Source organism: Lissotriton helveticus, chromosome 4_1, assembly GCF_964261635.1.
Source record: "Lissotriton helveticus chromosome 4_1, aLisHel1.1, whole genome shotgun sequence".
In the NCBI taxonomy this organism is placed as follows: Eukaryota; Metazoa; Chordata; class Amphibia; order Caudata; family Salamandridae; genus Lissotriton; species Lissotriton helveticus.
The window spans coordinates 681,736,175-681,757,775 of NC_136063.1; the positions used below are offsets into that span (position 1 = coordinate 681,736,175).

The 21,601-nt window shown below is 43.2% G+C and overlaps 1 protein-coding gene across 1 annotated transcript in view; it reads left to right on the forward strand.

The window, feature by feature from the left end:
- ST18 (ST18 C2H2C-type zinc finger transcription factor) overlaps positions 1-21,601 on the forward strand; it is a 184,650-nt gene that overhangs the window by 124,195 nt on the left and 38,854 nt on the right. Inside the window, exons 10-15 of the mRNA XM_078685664.1 lie at positions 2,309-2,371; positions 3,645-3,713; positions 10,722-10,784; positions 11,083-11,163; positions 17,059-17,280; positions 21,492-21,580. Of these exons, the coding sequence (XP_078541790.1) occupies positions 2,309-2,371; positions 3,645-3,713; positions 10,722-10,784; positions 11,083-11,163; positions 17,059-17,280; positions 21,492-21,580 (587 nt within the window). The remainder of the gene's footprint in view (positions 1-2,308; positions 2,372-3,644; positions 3,714-10,721; positions 10,785-11,082; positions 11,164-17,058; positions 17,281-21,491; positions 21,581-21,601) is intronic.

Genomic DNA, 21,601 nt, shown 5'->3' on the forward strand with positions numbered 1-21,601 from the left:
AGTGAAGGACACACTGGGAATAATTTGCAGCATTTCATAGACAAATATCTAGCATCATATTAAAAAAATCTATATTATTTTTCACAAAGCAAATCCGGCCATGTATAAACAAACATTCATGACTACTATGGAACTCATGTAAGTATACAATAAAGTAATATAAATAATAAGCAATTTATTTTTAGAAAACTAAGCACAGCATTCCCTTCTATTGCTAGAGCCCACATAGATCATGCTAGCAAGTTAAATCCTTTCTGTAATGATTCTGAGAATGAACCAATCCTTAAGGTGCCTCATGACTAGGGTTTTTGTGCTTCTTCTGCATTATATGTGGGAAAAGCAAATATTTTTACATAGAATTCTCTTTCAAATCAATTTACATCTTGTATAGATACCCAAACTTTGAATACCTTTACAAAGCTTAATAATCTTTATCCTCAACATGTTACATAGTGGTGGTAGCTACTGCGTAGGTATAAATGGGTCAGAGTTTCGCTTGGAAGAACGTTTTTTGTTTAGCAAATAATTTTGGTGCTGTTTGACAAATATTCACAAAACCTTCAGAAAAAGCCCTTCTATTTCAGCTTCTTACTAGAACATTTCAGTGTGATCCGTCATGCAGGGATACAGAAAAAGGTGGGGATGGGCTCAAAACACGTTTTTTCTGTGCAATTTCTATAGTGAAAAGTGAATAGTGATACAGAGAAAACGGCCTAACAGAATTACACGAAGTTGGTCTGCAAAGGGTTTGCCACCCGTGAGGGGTTGTCTGCAGATGTACCATAACAAGATAATACTTTACATAAAACAAATATACAAAAGTCACTGAAAAACAGAGGTAAGAGTGGAGTCATATGTAAATAAGGTATTAATATTTTAACTGACATTTAAAAAATCTTATCAAGTGACTAGAAAAAACTAAGATTAAAGTTAAGTTATGTCTAGGTCTTGTAATAATAAAAATAAATGAAACCAAAAAACACTGAAATTAACCAGTTATATGTAATTGACATAAGTATATTGTGTAACGCTGTGATGCTCTGCTTATGACCTCACATATTACATCACTGATGAGATCTGAAATCCATGGCAGTGAAAGATTTACTTATGTCTATCGTGAATAACTCATGCTTCTCAGTGTTTTTTTCTGTCTCAGAGTGGTAGTTGTCAGTGAATTTTGAAGGCTTTTTAGTGTAAGTTAAAATTCCATTACTTTACTTGCATATAGCTCCACTTTAACCTTTGTTTTTCAGTAAAAAAGAAACAAATAAATATATATATATATATATATCTACTGGCGGTCTCAAGTAGGTAGTTATAGTTAGTTTTTGATTTGCCTATACTTTTTGGGTCCGTTTGACAAATCTTCATGAACATTTTAAAATTTTGTCTACTAGTGACTTTCATTGTGCATCGAAAGTTTTGGAGTGACCCGTTAAGCAGGGGTCGAGAAAAAAACGGGGTAGAAAAAAGTGAGATTCCCATGTTAATTCCAATGGAGATTTTAAACATGACTACAGCTTGACCCGCTTGACGGAATTACACCAAATTTGGCAGAAAGTAGCTGTTGGTCCATAAAGCGCCCTTTTTGTTATTTGGTGCAAATCAATTTGGTAGTTTTGGAAATATTAAAGAAAATTCTAATTCGTATATCTAGGGTCGCAAATAATTTGTGAATACTGAGGATCTTGTGCAGAAATCTGATTGTCTGCTAACACTTCAACCAGGAGGTGTTGTTAGTTATTTTGGGACTCCGCCTCAGCCAAGTACCAAACAAATGTAAAAATAAAGAAAAGGGGGCTGGGTAGGAATACCCTGATCCCCTAGCACTGGTGCTAGGGTCCCTCAGGTTCCCCGCCAGGCCAAAACAACATTTTCTTCTTATTGTTTTGTCGCAAAATCAATAGGATTCCTGAATTCACAGTAAAAATTGGAGAGAAAAAACAAGAGTGGTCTCTCGTGTCTGTTTCTTTTTCATGACATTAATTTTATTAACAAATGGGGAGGGGTTACAAATGGTTGTAGTGGGTATGGGCCAGCTTAGGGAAAGGCTGTGATAAAAGAAAATGCAGCATTAGAATTAAGGGTTTGCAATATAAAAATATCGGTCTATTACCACAGGCCCTGTAATAGCAGCCAGTTCTGGCGAAGATAATTCCTTGCGCCCTGAATCAAGAAATAGGAACAAGTAGTACTTGCAAAATTCTCCCTCTACTAACCCTGCCTACTAAAGATGTTTTATTGCAAAGGGATTACAAAACACATGACTGTAATCAAACTATTTTATTTCTTTGTTTTATCCATGCAGTTGTCCAACACCAGGTTGTGATGGCAGTGGTCATGTAACAGGAAACTATGCGTCGCATCGCAGGTAAGGAAATGCAGGAAGTGTAAGTTGAGAAAAGGGCTTTCATGGTATTTTGCCGCAATTCTGTTTCTCCATAGAAATGTACAGTTCTCTTTTTCCAACTTGTCTTCGTGTTTCTTTGTGCTGTTTGCATATGTGACTCTCTGCAAGCATTCAGCTTCAGTGAAAAAAGTTGTACGTGTCAGCAGTGCAATGTACGTTTATTATGGATTCAGATTTGAACATGCAGAATTTGAAAGTTAAAATATTTCAAATTTTTTTTTCTAAGACATTGGCTTTTGATTTTGAAATAACGTAGAGAGGGAATTGAGTGATTATGAGAAGGTCAGGTTCATCAAGTAGTTTCTCTTTGAATATATTGAAGGCAAAATTTTAAAAGAACAATAAAGCTTGCAGGAATTTATTAAGTTAGAACTTCCCTAGTATGTTCCACTTCGAACTCATAGCATCAATGTGACTGCTGATGACGGTTACATCTCTTCCCTTCTAAATCTTAATATAATCACAGGCTAGGTACTTCTTTGCAAAAAGGACAGCTGGACTGTATTTGCCTTGCACGGTGACAGGACAATAACATGAAAAGCAAAATAAAACGTTATAAGACCTATATAAAAAGTCAAGAATGCCAAGAACGGAATCGACCAGTGGTCTTCAAGCTTCTTAAAGCCGCCCCCGCTTGTGTAAAAAAAATCAAATGGGCCCCCCAGCATGACAACAATCTATTCACAATTATTCTATAAAAGTGATAGTTCTAAACATATATAACAATCCAAACATAGCCGTTATGTTCAATATCCCTTTTAAAAATGCAATGAAATATATGATGTGTAACATGCTATGGACAGTCTGTTCTCCCTGAAGGGTAAAAGTAACTACAGTGTGATCCTTTGACCAAAATGGGCTATGGGACTTTGAGTGTTACATTGTGACCCCAGTCCCTTTGACACCTATCCCTAGCCAATACATGAGTGACACATTCATTTAGAGATGGATCAATACATTATGGCTCATTGTCACTCTTTTCCTCACTTAAAGTTTGTTTTCAGCATGATGCTCTTTGTGTCTAGTTTCTTGGTCAGTGCATCCCATCCCCCAACTCCCTCAGATCAGTTCAGGGACCTACTGGTCCACACCCACCCCCTAAGATCGAAGACCTCTGGAACACACAGACTGGTGATACAGGCCCTATATCATTTATGTAGGTTGAAATTGCTGTTAGAAAGAGTACGTTTTTAACTGCAACCAGTCATGGCATACGTTTTATGTTTTCGAACAGTGTTTCTGGATGTCCACTGGCTGATAAAACCCTGAAATCTTTAATGGCTGCTAATTCTCAAGAGCTTAAGTAAGTAGAACTTCCAAAAATATGTTATCTATACATTAGTAGCTGCAAAACAGCGATGGTTACAATGCAGTTTGTCTGATTATACAGTAAATGACAAAGGCCAAAGAAAGATAAAAGTTTGACAAGTGAGAATCTTTTCAGCTAAAAGTTATAAAATGCTTCTGTGAGTAAACAGAATCTCAAAGTGGGGAAGGGAGTAACCAGAGCTTCATTCATACAGGTGCATATGTGCGTTTTGGGTGTGAAAGGAAAATTCCTTGGGAATAAGCACATACAGGGTTCACTCATTTTGTGACCAATCACACATTCTGACTCTTGGATACATTTCTGGTGTCAGGGGCAAAGAGTTATATCTATTTATCTATCTGAAAGTAGTCGTAAGCAGTAGTTCTTTCATACAAAACAACACCTCTGTCTGGACATTCCATCTTTATTGCAACTGTGATACGCTGATCATTGTTATTGTTAATAAGCACCTTGTATAGAACACATTCAGCCATCAGTATGGCTTCACTACAACTTTTGGTGGTCAAAGGTATGCCTCTCTGCAAGTATCCGTATTGTATCTTGTCTCACATTCCTACAAGCTCATTCGCTCAAACAATTCTCTGGCAAACAAAGTACTTGGCACACCTACAATCTCATCTTTGCTATTGTTAGGTTGTCCCTGCAAATACAAGGTGGAAGAAAGAGATGGACATTTTGTGGTAAAGACAACATATGTTTAAGGTTACACTGTGGAGAGATGTGCAGTTTCACACCCATTTATAATATCTTTCAAGCACTTACCCACATTCCTGAGCTAACTCCGAGATGAACTGGATGGTAGGGATGTTATTTGTAGAGAACTGAAACAGAGAGCCTACATGTACAAATGGTGTATAACTGGCTAAACGTCCTCAAATGGGCCAATATATTTCTTGTGAAACAAATGTAGGTCTGTCTCTTGTACAAATTAGGTAAACGTACTAAATCACTGATAGGCATAGGTGTTTGCTTCTAAATGCTGAGACTAACACTTTTTTACTCAAGGCTGATGAGTGTGCCTAGCAAGAAACATCAGCTACTATGTACACTGCAAAGTATGTTCCAGCAATGAGTGTGTTTTACAAACAAAATAAATGAAAATGTTCCACTGCACCCAAAGATTAAATCATTTGTCACAATATTTGCTCACTTCTGGCATCTTCTTCCTCTGAAAATTGTGCCGAATCTCAACTTTTCAGAAGCATATCAATGAAGATCAAAGAATTGCTTTTGATCCCAGACATGTCTTCGATAAAGTGAAAAGGTATTAATGCTCTTATAACTCGGGCCACTGGAATTATGTGATTCTGCAGCTGCTTCTATTTTCGCATGGTTATAGATTTGCCGTAGTTTCCACATAATCCACCATCTGCTGCACAAACCTCATATTTTAACAAGTAAGCTAGTTTCTAGCTCAAACGGATTCAAAGTTACTAACATCATGGCAACGTGTATGCCACCTATTGCGTGCATATAGGTGGCTAACTGCAAAAGGTAACTGGTCATCTTTCAGTTGCACGTTTCTGTATATGGTTTTTACACTGATACTAATGAGGTGAAACCTTTGCCCAGACAGTTTTACCATGAATAAAAAATACAAAATAAAGTAAATCTTTCGAAAAATTTGCCACATTATGCTGCATAATTTTTCTTTTCTTGCCACATAATTTAGTCAACCCTGACAGATAATTTGGTGTTCCTCTGCCTCATAATTCCAGTAGCCCTGCATATACCAATGGAACAAGAGTCTGCATTTGGATTCCCTCTTTTCACCAGGCTTGTCGCTAGAGCACCCTACTACTAATGTGAAAATGACCCATAGAGCCTAAATCCACTGTTGGCAGCTTTGAGATGTCGAAATAAAGCCAAAGACCAGTTGCATATTCTCTTCAGCGAAGTCCCAGCCACCCTGAGGCTGTGTACGTACTTGGACAGAGCTGATTAGCATAACATTGGTGGCTCTCTATGCATCTTTATTACTTTACCTCATTTTAACCTATCCTACTGCACTAAAATTTAGGATTTGTTCCTTCTATAGCCGTTGACCAGTAAACGAGAGGTCATTCTTCCCATCCACGGGATATGTTGCTCATATGTAGAAAGTCAATATCCGTTTCTTTAGCAAATAATTAATATAATACTTAATTCAATTATTAGCTTTTTATCACCTCCAATTTGACATGCTAGAGGAGCCTCATAGTTCCAACTTTAGACATTGTCTTGTTATTAGGAAAAAGGAAAAAGCTCAGGAACTTGTGCTTGAAAATGTTAAATAGTAATCTGCTTTTACACAGCATTTCTCCAGTTTCTAATTGCTGCACTAAAGTGTTACTATTGCTCAATGTAATAGTACTTAATTTACTGTCCAAGGAAAACTAGAAAGCAGAGGCGTCCTTGCCAGGATTCAAACATTACTTTTACATTTCTTAACTCAGACTTCTAACTTAGCCATGTTGCGATTCTCGCGAGTTTCTGACAATTTATTGCAATAAACTACTATTCCATCCAAGCAGAGTAAAATCAGAAATAATAAAGCCACCCTTATATTCAGCAGAGAACAAATATCAAGGGCGAAAAGTTTGGAGGAGCTTCAGTCCTCCACAGGGCTTGGTCACCCCACTCACTGCTGCCGCTCCTGCCTGCCTTTGCCGCCTCCTGCCTGCAGATTCCTTCGCTCGTTGCCCGCTGCTCATGGGAATTTCCCGCTGCTCCTGGGAATTTCCCGCTGCCCGCTCCTTCTTGGAATTTCCCGCCGCTGCCTCCCTGCGGCCCCGCCCCCCTGTGATTCCATTCGCCGCCCCGCTCCCGCCACCCAGCTGCTCCTCCCTCCCGGCTCCTTACTTATGACACCCCCAGAGCGACCGCACAGTGGACGCGTGCAGCGGGAGCGCCAATTGAGCGCCGAAGGTGCGCCAAAGGTAAGCCCGTCTGCGCCCGTCCGCGCCTGGCCCGCGCCCAGCGCCAGGACCCCTGGCCCTCCCCGCCGAGTCAAGACGACCCGACTGACCTACGACGCCGCCACTCTCAACGCACTCAATGCCGGCCGGACCCACGCCTGCTGCCGAGCCACCCCGAGACGCACCCACGGACCCTTCACCTGCTGCACCTGCAAGTTCACCTGCCTCCGAACCTGCCCCGCACCCGCCAAGACAAACACCAGCAGCAACCACCTCAAGTGCATCCTGCTCAACACCCGCTCCGTCCACAGACACGCCGTGGAACTCTGGAACCTCCTCGACGCTACATCACCAGACGTCGCCTTCCTCACGGAAACCTGGATGAACGCCTCCTCTGCACCCGACATCGCCATCGCCATCCCGGACGGGTACAAGATCATCAGGAGGGACCGCATCAACCAGACGGAGGTGGCATCGCCATCGTCCACAGGAACACCATCCGTATCACGACCGACGCCAACGACTCCTTCGCCGCAGCTGAACATCTCCACTTCCAGATTCACACCGACCCTAAGACGACCCTCAGAGGCACCCTCGTCTACAGACCCCCGGGACCACGCACACAATTCAGCAAAGACATCACAGACTTCATCAGCCCGCACGCCCTCCCCTCCACTGACTACATCCTCCTCGGGGACCTCAACTTCCACCTGGAGAACAACAAGGACCGCAACACCACCGCCCTGCTGGAAAACCTCGCCAACCTCGGACTCAAGCAACTGGTCAACACCCCCACCCACTACGCCGGCCACACGCTTGATCCCGTCTTCTCTTCCAGCAAGTACATTACCTTCAGCCACGCCACCGGACTCCACTGGACCGACCACAGCTGCGTCCACTTCAGCTTCAAAAGATCCACGACCCACCACCACCCGCAACAAGTACCTCACAGGAATTGGAGCAAGATCACCGCAGACCAGCTCACCACCTCCCTCAGCCAGAGCCCACCCGCCAACACAACGGACCCCAACGAAGCAGCCCGCAACTTCACACAGTGGCTGACCGCCTGCGCCGATGACCTCGAGCCACTAAAGAAGTGGAGAAGTGTGGCTCACTGGTTAGAGGAGGCAGACCTGGAAGCAGAGGTCAGCCTGGGACCAGGGTTCAATTCCCGGCTCGGCAGGGTCTTGAGTCCTAAAATGTCCATGGACTCGACAATTCTCGCTCCGGTGCCTACTCGATTCATGGGTTCACACTCTGCGACTCTGGGCAATAGCTTGCTTAATCTCCACAACGGCCCCTCGCGGCGGGATGCCTGGCTTTCACCTTGTGGATACCCTGCCGGGGTTATCTCACAGGGGAATACCAGGACGGGTTCCCTAAGCAAGCGCTTAGAAACCGCTTGGTGATTTGCGCTATATAAAGTCCTGTACATTTACATTTACATTTACATTTACAAAGAACACTCCCAGCAGACCCAGAAGCAAGAAGGCATCCTGGTTCACCGACGACCTCAAGGACTCCAAGAAGACCTGCCGCACCCTCGAGAAAGCCTGGCTCCTCGACCGGACCACCGACAACATGACCGCCCTCAAACACACTACCCGCAAGCACCACCAGCTCATCCGCACCACCAAGAAGAAATCCCTGAAGGAACGACTGGACAACAACGCCCACGACAGCAAAGAGCTCTTCACTATCGTCAAGGAGTTCTCCAACCCCAGCACCGGCACCAACGACATCACTCCGTCACAAGACCTCTGCGACTCCCTCGCCTCGTTCTTCCACCGCAAGATCGCCGACATCCACAACAGCTTCGGCGCCCCACCCATGCACCCAACCGTCGAACCAATGCCCCCCACCGCCACCCTTCGCACCTGGACCACGGTGACCACCGAAGACACAGCCCGCACGATGAACACCATCCACTCCGGATCACCGACCGACCCCTGCCCACACCACGTCTTCAACAAGGCCGTCTCCACCATCGCACCCCAACTCCGAACATCATCAACGCCTCCTTCAACACCGCCACCTTCCCGGAGAGCTGGAAGCACGCCGAGATCAGCGCCCTTCTGAAGAAACCTACAGCGGACCCCACCGATCTCAAAAACTTCCGCCCCATCTCGCTCCTCCCTTTTCCTGCTAAAGTCATCGAGAAGATCGTCAACAGACAGCTGACCGCCTTCCTTGAGGCGAACGGATCCCTCGACCCCTCGCAGTCTGGCTTCAGAGCCAACCACAGCACCGAGACCGCCCTCATCGCAGCCACCGATGACATCCGGACCCTGCTCGACAAGGGGGAAACAGTGGCCCTCATCCTCCTGGACCTCTCCGCTGCGTTCGACACGGTCTGCCACCGCACCCTAGTCCAGCGCCTCAGCAACATCGGTATCCAAGAGAAGGCACTGGAGTGGATCATCTCGTTCCTCGCCGGAAGAACACAAAGAGTCCGCCTCCCCCCGTTTCGCTCCGAGGCCACCGAAGTCATCTGCGGCGTCCCGCAAGGATCTTCACTCAGCCCCACCCTCTTCAACATCTACATGAAACCTCTCGCAGCCATCGCACGCCAGCACAACCTCAACATCATCTCTTATGCCGACGACACCCAGCTGATCCTCTACCTCACCAGAGACCCAGACACCGCCAGAACCTGCCTACACGAAGGGATGAAAGACGTCGCCGAGTGGATGAAGGACAGCCGCCTGAAACTGAACTCGGACAAGACGGAAGTCCTCATCCTGGGATCTTCGCCCTCCGCCTGGGACGACTCCTGGTGGCCCCCAGCCCTGGGCACCGCACCCAAGCCAACCGACCACGCACGCAACCTGGGCTTCATCCTGGACCCCTCCCTCTCGATGACCAGACAAGTCAACGCCGTCTCCTCATCGTGCTTCAACACCCTGCGTATGCTTCGCAAGATCTTCCGCTGGATCCCGACCGAGACCAGGAAGACTGTCACCCAGGCACTCGTCACCATCCGACTGGACTACAGAAACGCCCTCTACGCCGGAACCACAGCCAAGCTACAGAAAAGACTCCAGCGCATCCAGAACGCCTCCGCCCGACTCATCCTGGATGTCCCCCGACGCAGCCACATCTCCAGCCACCTGAGGAACCTGCACTGGCTCCCCGTCGACAAGAGGATCACGTTCCGGCTCCTCACCCACGCACACAAGTCTCTCCACGACCAGGGCCCCAAGTACCTCAACGACCGCCTGACCTTCTACACGCCCACCCGCCAGCTACGGTCCACCAGCCTCGCCCTCGCAGCCGTACCACGCATCCGAAGAGCCACCGCCGGAGGAAGATCCTTCTCTTACCTGGCTGCCAAGACTTGGAACTCCCTCCCCATCCACCTTCGGCTGACCCAGGACCATCTCGCCTTCAGGAAACAACTCAAGACCTGGCTGTTCGAGCAGTAGCATACCCCTCCCCCCAAGCGCCTTGAGACCCTCCCGGGTGAGTAGTGCGCTATACAGATGGCATGATTGATTGATTGAGTAGCAGGTGGAAGGAAGTTAAAGGACTTTGGATCCCTAACCGCCCCTGATGATATCACGAGCTTTGCAGCTTATTATCAGCAACATCACTTAGATTTCCGTGCAAGACAATCTTTCCTTCCCCATCTCATAAAATAGCATTTGGAATGGAGAAAGCTTACTGTTCACAATTGGATGAAATCCTAATGTATTTTCGAATCCAGCCCGTGCGGTGCTGTATAAAAGTAACAACGTTTAAGGCCCCATTTCACGTTGTGGAGTGCATCGAGGTATTTTAACAAGGGCCTCACGCCGTTTCCAAATCTTTTTCTTTTAAGCCTGAAGAATAGACCACATTATCTGCATGTATATGTATTCTATTTGCAACACGTTCGAGTACTTTCGCTTGGCGCAGGAGTGTCTTTTTTTCTGTCAGTTCTATTTCCCAGCAAGTCATTCATTCCTCGTGCACTTTTTCTAACGTGCTTTTCCACCCTGGCTCAGAAAGCTTTGTTTGCTTAAGTAAAAACAACAGAACGACTTGTTTATTCAGTGTTTTTTGAATTAGTTATATCTTTATTTTTTTTATTTTTATGTTTTAGGTGCCCAACACCTGGCTGTGACGGCTCTGGTCACGTGACTGGAAACTATTCCTCACACAGAAGGTAGGATTACTGACACTTGTATGTCATAGAAACGCTCTGCGTGGCAGCCTCATGTAAGATGGAGGGAGGCCTGGGGTGTGGCAGTCTGGCTTTGCTTCAGGAACCAACTTAATGTCGAGAGAGCAAACAAATGAATTAGCAAAGAAAGGGAGGGGATTAAAGGAGATGAAATGGCCAGCATTTCCCCTGGTTTTCAGGCACCATGAGCTGCATATAGGAACCAGATTGAAAGTGTGGCTTTTAATGGCCTTCCAAGGGCCAGTTTGTATTTATACGTGATTGTGTGTTCCTCTTCCAGCTTGTCAGGCTGCCCTCTTGCCCGAAAAGGTGGTGCCAAAATGACCCCAACCAAGGAAGAAAAAGAAGACCCTGATCTTAAGTAAGTCTAAGGAACCCTGATTCAGCTGATATTTAAAAGAATATGTTTACCCTATTAAATTGTGAACGAAAATCTACACCACCTCTGTTACTCACCCTCCACTGCTCGTTCTCGGTTTCATACTGATGATGTCGTAAGCTTCCTAATAAAGCTGTGGCTCTCAGGCTGCATTGGAGGTTTTTGTGGACTTAAGTGCAGAGATATAGCGGGGGAGCACACGTTTTTGGACAGAACGGATGAATGCCCATCGAGCATGGGGGACCTGAACGAGAACGGAAGCAGGAAGAGAGCGGCTGAATTAGCCGTGATGACTTGCTTTTCATTTGAGTCTGTTTTGGTAAAAAGAAAGGTGAAAGAAAGTCCTCAGTTCAGTGCGAGCACATGTTGAATAATTAGCTATAAGGAGACTAGGGTATACATTTGTGTAATAAAAGCGAATTATAGCATCCAAAAAGTTCCAGCACTGCAAAATGGCTATAAAACTTATTTTACCTATGTATCAGTAAAATCGAAAGTGTTTAACTTAATTCCCATCAGTTTTTGCTCACTGTGAAAGCGGGTTTCATAGTGACATGAACATGCAATGTCCATTAAGTTCATCATGTGTCTAATTATGCTCCAGGGAGCCCTGTCGTTGCCAATGAGCTGCTGGACATCTCCCAGTGGCAACACAGCCCATGTATAACTAAGAGAAGGCCACATCCTAGACCTGTTCTTACATTCGAGACTTGATGCAAGCCATGCTGAGGTCAGAGTTACCAATAATGCCAGCAGTGAGTTACACTATCAAATCACCCCTTGCTGGATTACCAGAAAAGAAGCTGGTATTTTCACAAGACATACTAAACTTCTTACCAACCATGGCCACACCACCGGCAACAACCTCGATAATACCAACAACCCTTGTTATCGCTATCCCCAGGCCTTCTTGCAGCAAATCCCCAAAGCTACCTTCTTCTGTGAATTCGCCTGCAATCCTGCCTTTTGTCCCACAAGAGCACAGCATAACAAGATCACATAAACCGACCCCCATCAGATGGCCCCTAAGACACTGAGATTTGACCCTCAGGCAAGGATACTTCACTACTCTGTCTCCTTCTAAGCAAAAAACATTCTCTCCCTGGCCACTCTTCAAAACTAACTGCACACTATCAAAATAAAAGTGGATCACCTTCCAGTTCTATCCGCGTCAGGCACTATCATCGTAGAAGGTAATTTCCATAGACCAGACTCCGCCAAGCTAACGTGAAATACTCACTCAGCCTCTCCACTCCTAAAAGCTTCCCACTTTTGTACAATGCTGTGACACTCTTTTGCTCAGGTTCTTTCTCCAGAAAAGTGCAAAAATAAATAATATTAATAATATGTATGTTTTGCTCGTATTGTTCTTCAATGTAACATCTTGTAAAGCTGTAGGTGTAAACATATATTACTGTCCAAACTTATTGTGGAGTCACGAAAAGTTTGGACAGCTTTGTACATATTTGAACAATAGCTCTGTATATTCTACAGCAGCAAAAAGACTTGGTAGAGGGATGTCACATGGGCCTTCACTCCATTTACTACACCTGAAGTAGAAATGTTCCATTGTGATTGCCCCAATTGCTTCTGGGAGGATTGTTCTATTTAGAAGAACATTATTTTTGAAAATGTTAGCCTTTTATGTACAGTAGCCTTAAAAATTATTCAGAAGCATACTGCTAAAATCATGTTACCGATTCCAAGGTTTCTCATCACTTTATCTGATCATACATATATTTAAGGTCCGTAGTCACCAAAATGTTCTCTGATCATGGTAAATTTTTCACCTGAAAGTCATGGTGTATGCCATATTTGCCCAATCTGTCACTTTACACAATAAAGTGTTGTCACAAATAATTTTGCATAGTACTGAGAAATATGGCTCAATGGTACCACTACTTCTTCGTTACACGGAAGCTGGCCCACAAAAGGGGAGAAATGGCTAACCATTTGCCAATCTGCTACAGATATAGTAACAATTGTACCAATAGTTAATTGAAGCATTAAAAGCGATGAGAATCCCAGCTTTAATCTTCCCTTTAACAAAGCCTGGCTCTACTCAAACAACACTGTATGAAGGTAATCCTTTTTAACTTGATATAAGTGCTGATCACCATAGCTGCATTTCTGACAATGAAACCCCAACAAACTGTTTAGGGAGATGAGCTAGCAGTCACATTGTAACATATAGGTTTGTACCAGCAATATCCTCATCTTAATACTTCCCTCTTTTGTTCCCCTAAAGGACTGGCTCTTTTTTCATTGCAACTTTATCTAGCAAATTTATGGTACTGCACCTCTTCAACTGAAGAATCAACAAGACGAATCTCTGATCACTAGGGGAGCTGCCTACCACTTTGTTCCTTTTTTAGTGCCACAAACATAATAATATGCTTAGTTTAGTGATCTTTGACAAAAGCGGCTCTGAATTCAGAGAATCAAGTGTTGTCAATTTCTGACTGAACAGGCTGTAATGAAGTACTTAATCATGAAAAGACAAGATCAAAGTTGGGATTCTCATTGTACGTAATGCTCTGTATTACCCTGTGTTATTGTTTGCGACATTAACTTTGGCAGATATGCAAAGGGTATCTCTTTTCCATTATTGTGATATTTCTTGAGAATAATGCATGTGATGACCCAGAAACGTATAATCGTAAGTAGGGCCCAGATGTACTATTCTACCAATGACAAAGAGCTGTCTCAAATTAGCACAACGGCTTTTTTCAACCTGAAATTTATTTTGTGAACTGACCTAAGAGTCAGTCTGCAAAATAAGGAATTGAAGGCGATAGCAAAACAACCTGTCTAATTAATATTCAGATCTTAAATTGTTACTCTCTCTGATTGGCTACCTTCATAGGGATGGTGGCCTGCAAGGGGCACCAGACTACAATCCCTGTGAAGCTATTTCATCATTTTCTTTTCAAAACAGCCCAAGTATCTTGAAGGAAATTAGGCTGTTTTAAAAAGTAAAGTTTTTCCATTGTGAATAACTTTAGTGAAAGCAGTCATTGGTCCAGGGATCAGCCTGAAGCTGCCACCATGATTCCTAAAGTGGAAGGGGTTCAAAGGCGACCACTTCCTTTTGAACATCAATAACACCCTAATTGGTGAGTCAAGAACCGGCCAATAGCTTGCAACAAGATTTACGTTTTATATGCATGTTGTCAGGTATGCATATAACAGGGTATTAACTTAAGCATGTGTGCATGCAGTACCATCCTTTGAAGGACCATAATCATGAAGGACCATTCTAATGAATCGAATGCCTTTTCAGACTCTATAAAACAAATCATGGATATTCTGGGTTTATTTGATACATAATGCCAATAACATGCAAATGTTTAGGGCGACATGTCTAGTGGGTATGAATGTCATTTGATTTGATAAAACAACTTCTATGACAAGCCACAATCTATTGGCAATAACTCTAGCAAGAATTATACTATCTAAGTTTGAAAGGGTAAGGGGCGGTATGACTTAGGGCCTGATTTAGAGTTTGGCAGACAGGTTGCTGCGTCACAAATGTGATGGATATCCTGTCCACTATATTACAAGTGCATTATATCCAATGGCACTTCTAATACAGCGGTCGGAATATCTGTCACAATTGTAACAGAGTAACAGAGTAACCAATCCACATTCTCTAAATCAGGCTCTTAATCAATCAATCAATCAATCATAACATTTGTATAGCGCACTACTCACCCGGAAGGGTCTCTAGGTGCTTGGGGGAAGGGGTCCGCTACTGCTTGAACAGCCAGGTCTTGAGTTGTCTCCTGAAGGCGAGGTGGTCCTGGGTCAGCCGAATGTGGATGGGGAGGGAGTTCCATGTCTTGGCCGCCAGGTGGGAGAAGGATCCGCCTCCGGCGGTGGCTCTTTGGATGCATGGTACGGCGGCGAGGGCGAGGCTAGTGGACCGTAGCTGGCGGGTGGGCGTGTAGAAGGTCAGGCGGTCATTGAGGTACTTGGGGCCGAGGTCGTGGAGAGACTTGTGTGCGTGGGTGAGGAGCCTGAACGTGATCCTCTTGTTGACGGGGAGCCAGTGCAGGTCCCTCAGGTGGCCGGAGACGTGGCTGCGTCAGGGGATGGCCAGGATGAGTCGGGCGGAGGCGTTCTGGATGCATTGGAGTTTCTTCTGTAGCTTGGCTAATAAGGCATGCTTACCTGATTTCAATTGCCTGATTATGATGGTGTTACCTATGGATAATGGGAGTCTACCCATTAGAAACACTTCGCTGTATTCTTGCAGCTGGTCCGAGTATGCTTTATAGAACTCTGAGGTGAATTACTCTGATCCAGGCATTTTACCATTTTCCATATCATTGATGACTTTGTCCATTTGCTCCTTTGATATCTGTTCTTTAAAGGCTGTCTTTTTATTTGCTCTATCCAGGCTAAGTCTGCATCATCCTAATATTCTGCAACTTGAACATGTATAAAGGATGCTTATAATCAGTATAAGTGTGTACAATATCTACTGAATGTGTTTAATTTTTCACATGAGGTTAGTCTGTGTTCTTCGTCCTCAGCTATTATACTCAATATGATGTTTTCTAGGCATGATGTGTTAATAGCTGGAGTAGTGTGTTGCTCTGACAATCACCTTCTCCATAATATCTAGCCCTGGTTTATCATGTTGATCATGTAGCTTCCCAATCAGGAAAACCAAGAAAAATATCTTTATTTCTGCTCATTGTTCCTCTTTCTAGTGTGCTGCATTCTGCAACACACTAGAAAAAGGTAAACACCTCTTAGCATTGTTTCTGTGCAGGAAGGTGCCCCATCCTGCAAAAAAACAATCCTGCAGGCAACAGTGCCACCCTTAGCAAAACAGCACCAGTGCAGGGAGAATGCACAGTAATGCATAAATACAGTGCATTTCTGCCCTTTCATTTTGGCATAAAGCAGCACAGCAAGGTGACATGCTGCGCGGCCCTACGTCAAAATTCCATAACTACAGGCCCTGATGTGAAAGGATTTATATCCTTTTGGACTCGTAGTGTCTACTTGATCATATTACTTATTAATAACCTGAGCTGTGTGCATGTAGAATTGTGAGCACTGTCATTAAGAACCCTATCCAAGTTTTTTTGTTCTGGATTGCACAACAGAGTATGGTTTGAAAAATTGGAATGATTTATCTTTTCTCTTAACTCTTTAAAACTTTTGCACATACTGAGTTCCTAAGTAGTAAAATACCAAGTCAATATTTTGTTGGCAAATATTATAGTACTTCAGCAAAAACCCCATTTAATTAAACTATGTTGATCAAGTAGGCACCATTTTTTTCTCCTTCCTAGTTTCAAACTTGCTTCATATTTAATTCTAAAGTTGATAAGCCATGTAGACAAACTAAGTGCTATTCAAGCTCTTCATTAGTTGTTTAAATGTTAATTGGAGAAATTATGGCCAATGTATCTGAGAACGTTGGTGTCTGGTTAGTTTCCAAATCGTGCACTCTGATTTAGCCATCAGAGTCTGGCATTGGTTCCTAGGATTAGGAAGTCTTGCCAGGGCGGCCGGTCATTTGTGTTCCGTGGTCCTAAGCTCTGGATTGATCTGCTGCATTCACTGGGAGCCTGAACATTGCTCACAGTGTTTTGGAAGCAGCTTAAAACCTGGTTGTTTCCTCCTTTATAATTGGTAATGTGACTGTTGACCGTCCTTGGTTTGGTGAGGAGGCTCGCCCTGGGAAACCTTCCATGGTAGCCATGCACTTTACAAATCACTAATAATAATAATAATAATAATAATAATAATAATAATAATAATAATAATAATAATAATGTGGACAGCATTTGGAAAAATACTTTGATTATTTCATACTTCAATTAATATCAGCGTTTACTTGGTTTGCTTTTTTCCCAGATGCCCTGTTACTGGGTGTGACGGCCAAGGTCACATTTCAGGTAAATACACAACCCATCGCAGTGCTTCTGGTTGTCCTCTGGCTGCCAAGAGACAGAAGGAGAGCTCGTTGAATGCATCTCCCCTCGCCTGGAAACTGAACAAGCAAGAACTACCGCATTGCCCTCTTCCTGGCTGTGATGGGCTTGGGCATGTCAATAATGTTTTTGTCACACACAGAAGGTATTATTTATATTTGTTTTCTCTAGTATTTCTCCTAGACATTGCTTTATTAATGTACCACTTGGTTTCAGTCGATCTAGATCTAGAAGTAGAAATCTGGAGCATTATGATGTTACTGTGACAAAGTAAAATTAGATGATTATAGTTTGGAAATCTCCAAAAATAACTTGGCACTATGTATACCAGCTCAGGCAAATTTAGCAGCTTTATGTTTTGCTTTCAGTTAGTGTCTCTGTCTAATAATTTACAAAGCGCTAAAAATCGTGGCCTCTTTTAACATCTTTCTCAAACTAAGGGCCTGATTTAGAGCTTGGCAGACGGGGTTAACTCCTTCAGGCCAAAATATTGAGATGTCCGCCTGCCCAGCAGACATCTCTTGCATTGGCAAGAACTGCCATCACGGTGGATCCTATCACTCCACTGAAAGTTTGACAGACCCCTCCATCAAAATTACAGATCCATACAGCAAACTTTCAATGTTTTTTATTTTCAAAAACAAATCTCTAAGCAGAATTCTGTTTTTGAAAATAAAAAATGCAATAACCCCCCACTAGATGGGAGATACCTCCCTTGGTGAGGTGGTTATTTTGCAGTTTCAATGGCCCTTACCTCCAGATTTTATTTGGCAGTGACAGCTCACCTACCCTAAATAGGGCTGCGGACCAATGGCAAAACCTCTGACCTCTGACAGCTCTTACTCTGTAGTGCCATCGGAGGTGTATGTCGGCAGTGGAGACGGAACAATCTCCACAATTGATATACTGAAGCTCCACCCCACTATAAATGAGGCAGTCAGACTTTCAGTTTGGCATGAGAGTACTCAGTTGCCTTTACGATGGAGAGCTCTCTCCACCAAACATTAAACCGGGCCGATAATTCAATAGTGCTATATGCTACATGTGGACTAAAAACTTATTTTCTGAAAAATTGCATGATTTAAAAAAAAAAAGGGTAACCCCATACAAAATCTGATAGCTTTCCAACCATTTGATTTTTTAATTAATGAGCCATAAAACTGTCAAAGGTCTCACATTAAAGTGAGCATTTGTGAATGCAAGATGATGGCGGGAGTATCTGAGGAAGGAAGCAGTAATATAGGAATAAGAGGAACGTAAAATTCATTGGAGGTCAACATGCCAACAAGTTTTCCACTGCACCTGCAGCTTTTGGGGGTTTCCACATTTTCATTGAAGTACTTGGGTGATCTTCTGTGGGAAGTTACTAAAGTAGAAATGAGCAGCAAGTGAAAGGGTATAAGGTGCTTGTTATTCCACCTCAAACTTTGTGTCATACGATTAGCTATCTCTCACGTTTATGAAAATGTTGGCACCCGGTTAGCATCCTACCTGGTCAGAATATCAAGATTGTGTCTAAAACTTTTTTTTATAACAATATTCCCGTTGGGTATAGATTTTCTATTAATAACTCCAATGGATTGAGATTAAAAAAAATATTTAGGTCACAATATTTATGTCTGACAATGATATTCTTGTGCAATACCCTCCTCCAATGAGGTCCAGAATAAAGCACAGAGGGTGAGGAAAATGTAGGAAAACAGAGGATCCACCTGCATGCTCACTAGAGCTAAAACAGATAAGGTTTCTTGGCATTTTTTATTCTAGTTGCATAGTTTGAATCAATCAGTGGTTTAGGCCTGCCCTTGAGTGACCAGACTGGACATTTCAAGGTGTGTACTGCCAGGGCATCTCCTTTTAACAATGCCTGGACACTATATAAATATACATCTAGACTGAAAGTTTAAAAAGCCTCAATACCTTAACCTCCTCCCTCAAGGAAATCGAAAACTGGATGATTAATTTGAAGCTAAAACTAAACATACACAAAGTACAATTCCATATGCTCTCCCTTGAGAATATGACCTTTCCTAGAACTAGTCAAAGCAGCTTAAGGTCATGGGGCTTGCACCCAAAATGATCACCTCAGTGGAGGACAGCCAGCAATCTGGCCAAGAGAGTCTCAATTCCATCATATGGAATTTAATACTCAACATTCGAAATATATGTCAACTTAATTTACGTTTACTGGTAGTCACATAATAATAGATGTAATAAATACATACATTGAAATAATAATTTAAATATAAGCATGCAATGTGCAGAGTTTTGCAGGAGTGCAAAAACAATGGTTTGCATCTAATGGAAATAAAACACTTAGGGGTCAATTCTGAGAAGCATTTTTATGTGTGTAGAAAGGTATGGCTGCAGTGCTAGCTCACATACTAATATTTGCTTTTCTGAATGGACCCCAAAACACCTAAATTGGGAAAATTGAAGCACTAATAGTAGACAATTAATACAAATGAAGAGAAGAGTGTATCCTCTATCAGGAGCGGAAGCTAACGGACAGGAGTGGTGGGGTGAGGAGGGGGAATGAAAAATATTTTTTTCTAAAACCACACACGTACCTTGCTACGGCCGGCCAGCCGGCTGCCGCCACTCCTCCATCCTCTTGATGTTGAGTCCGGCAACAGGAAGCCCTCAGGCTCCAAGGCTCCCCACAGCCAATCACAACACTGCAATGCAGTGTTGTGATTAGCCTTAGCACCATGGTTCGGTGCTCAGACAGGCAGTCGGAGCCTGGGCATTTTCTCCACACAGGCTGTAATGCAGCTAGAGTGGAGAACATGCGAAGTGCGCATGACATTTCGGCTGGCTCGAAATGGTTGGCCAAAGCGCCATGCCACTTATAGCGTGTGTCCACCACTCCTCCCCCTTTAGTGCTATGATGTCATGCAGCACAGCTCCGCCTGCACATAACCAACTGAGCCACTGCAATAGGAAAAATAAATTGATAATAGCGCTGCGTTATTATCATTTTCTTTTTCTTTCTTGGACTGCTCAGAGAGCAGTGAGGCGACACTCCTCCACCTTAGCGGAGGAGCCGCCACTGTCCTCTTTGCATTTCTACTAAGATGGAAATGGACATTTCAAGGCCAATCCACAAAGACATTTATGAGTAAGTGTGTTGAAACACATCCATGAACATATCATTCAAGCATAGTGTCTCAGAATGAAATATTATTTTATGATGGTGGGTTAGAATCTAGTAAGAACGAAAGGTGGCTACGTTCTAAGAGATTCAGTAATGAATGCACTGGTATATGCTGACAAAAAGAGAGGGAGAATTAGAAGCAAGGAAGGAAGACAATGTGGGAGATTCTAGTTTATCACTTTGGGCCAGATGTAGGTCACCAAATACCGGTCGGTAACAGCCGATTTCGGCCGTTACCGACCGGTATTTGGTGATTGAGATGTAGGGGGCATATATCTTACAGAATCGGTAAATTTACTGATTCGGTAAATTTACCGATTCTGTAAAATACCGAATCGGTATATTTACCGAATGGGTCAATTTATATGTAGGTGGCACTGGAAACAGGGCCATGGGCCCCTAAGAATTAGTTATTTACCATGTAATACTATTGTATGGTAAATAACGAATTTCTGTGTACATGCCCATTTGTGCATGTACACCTGTGCCATGTGGCACACAGGCATGCCCTGAGGACATGCATGTGTGTCACATGGCACACAAGCCTGTATCAGGGGTGCAACAGGGTGTCAAAGTGACACCCTGTCCCCCTTGTAAATTCGGTAATTTTACCGAATCTGTATTTACCGATTCGGTAATTGACATTGGTTCCTACGGGCCTCATGGCCCATAGGAATCACCGAAATACCGGAAATACCGATTCGGTAATTACCGAATGTTACAGATTACTGAATATTACAGTTTCGGAAAAATATTCGGTAAATATACCTATATTGCACTTACCAATTTGTAAATACCGAATCGGTAAAATTCGGTATTTACGAATCAGTAAATGCCATTTACCTACATCGGGCCCCTAGTCTTTTAGAAATAAAACCACATTTTGAAAGCTTCCAAGCATCCCATTAAAATTCTCTCTCTCTCTCTTTATATATATATGTAAATTTAATAAAACATTTCATAATTTGACTCTTTTGGTGTGTATCAATACTTTAAATATATTTGTGTGCATTTTTTCAGCTAAACATCATAATAATTGCTTGCCATGGTTCCCTGCCTTCCAGTAGACATTCAGTGTCTGTCCACAAATTTAAGAACCACCGACCTAAAAGATTAGTAGATTAAAGTAATGCATCACAATGCGGTTAAGAAATTATGTTTTGTCATGGATTGATATTAATATCTATTTATCGTTTTAGTTTATCAGGGTGTCCACTGAATGCTCAAGTCATAAAAAAGAGTAAACTCACAGAGGAAATGGTGACTATCAAAATTAAAGCCCCTGCCGGTAAGTTTTTCAACACATATA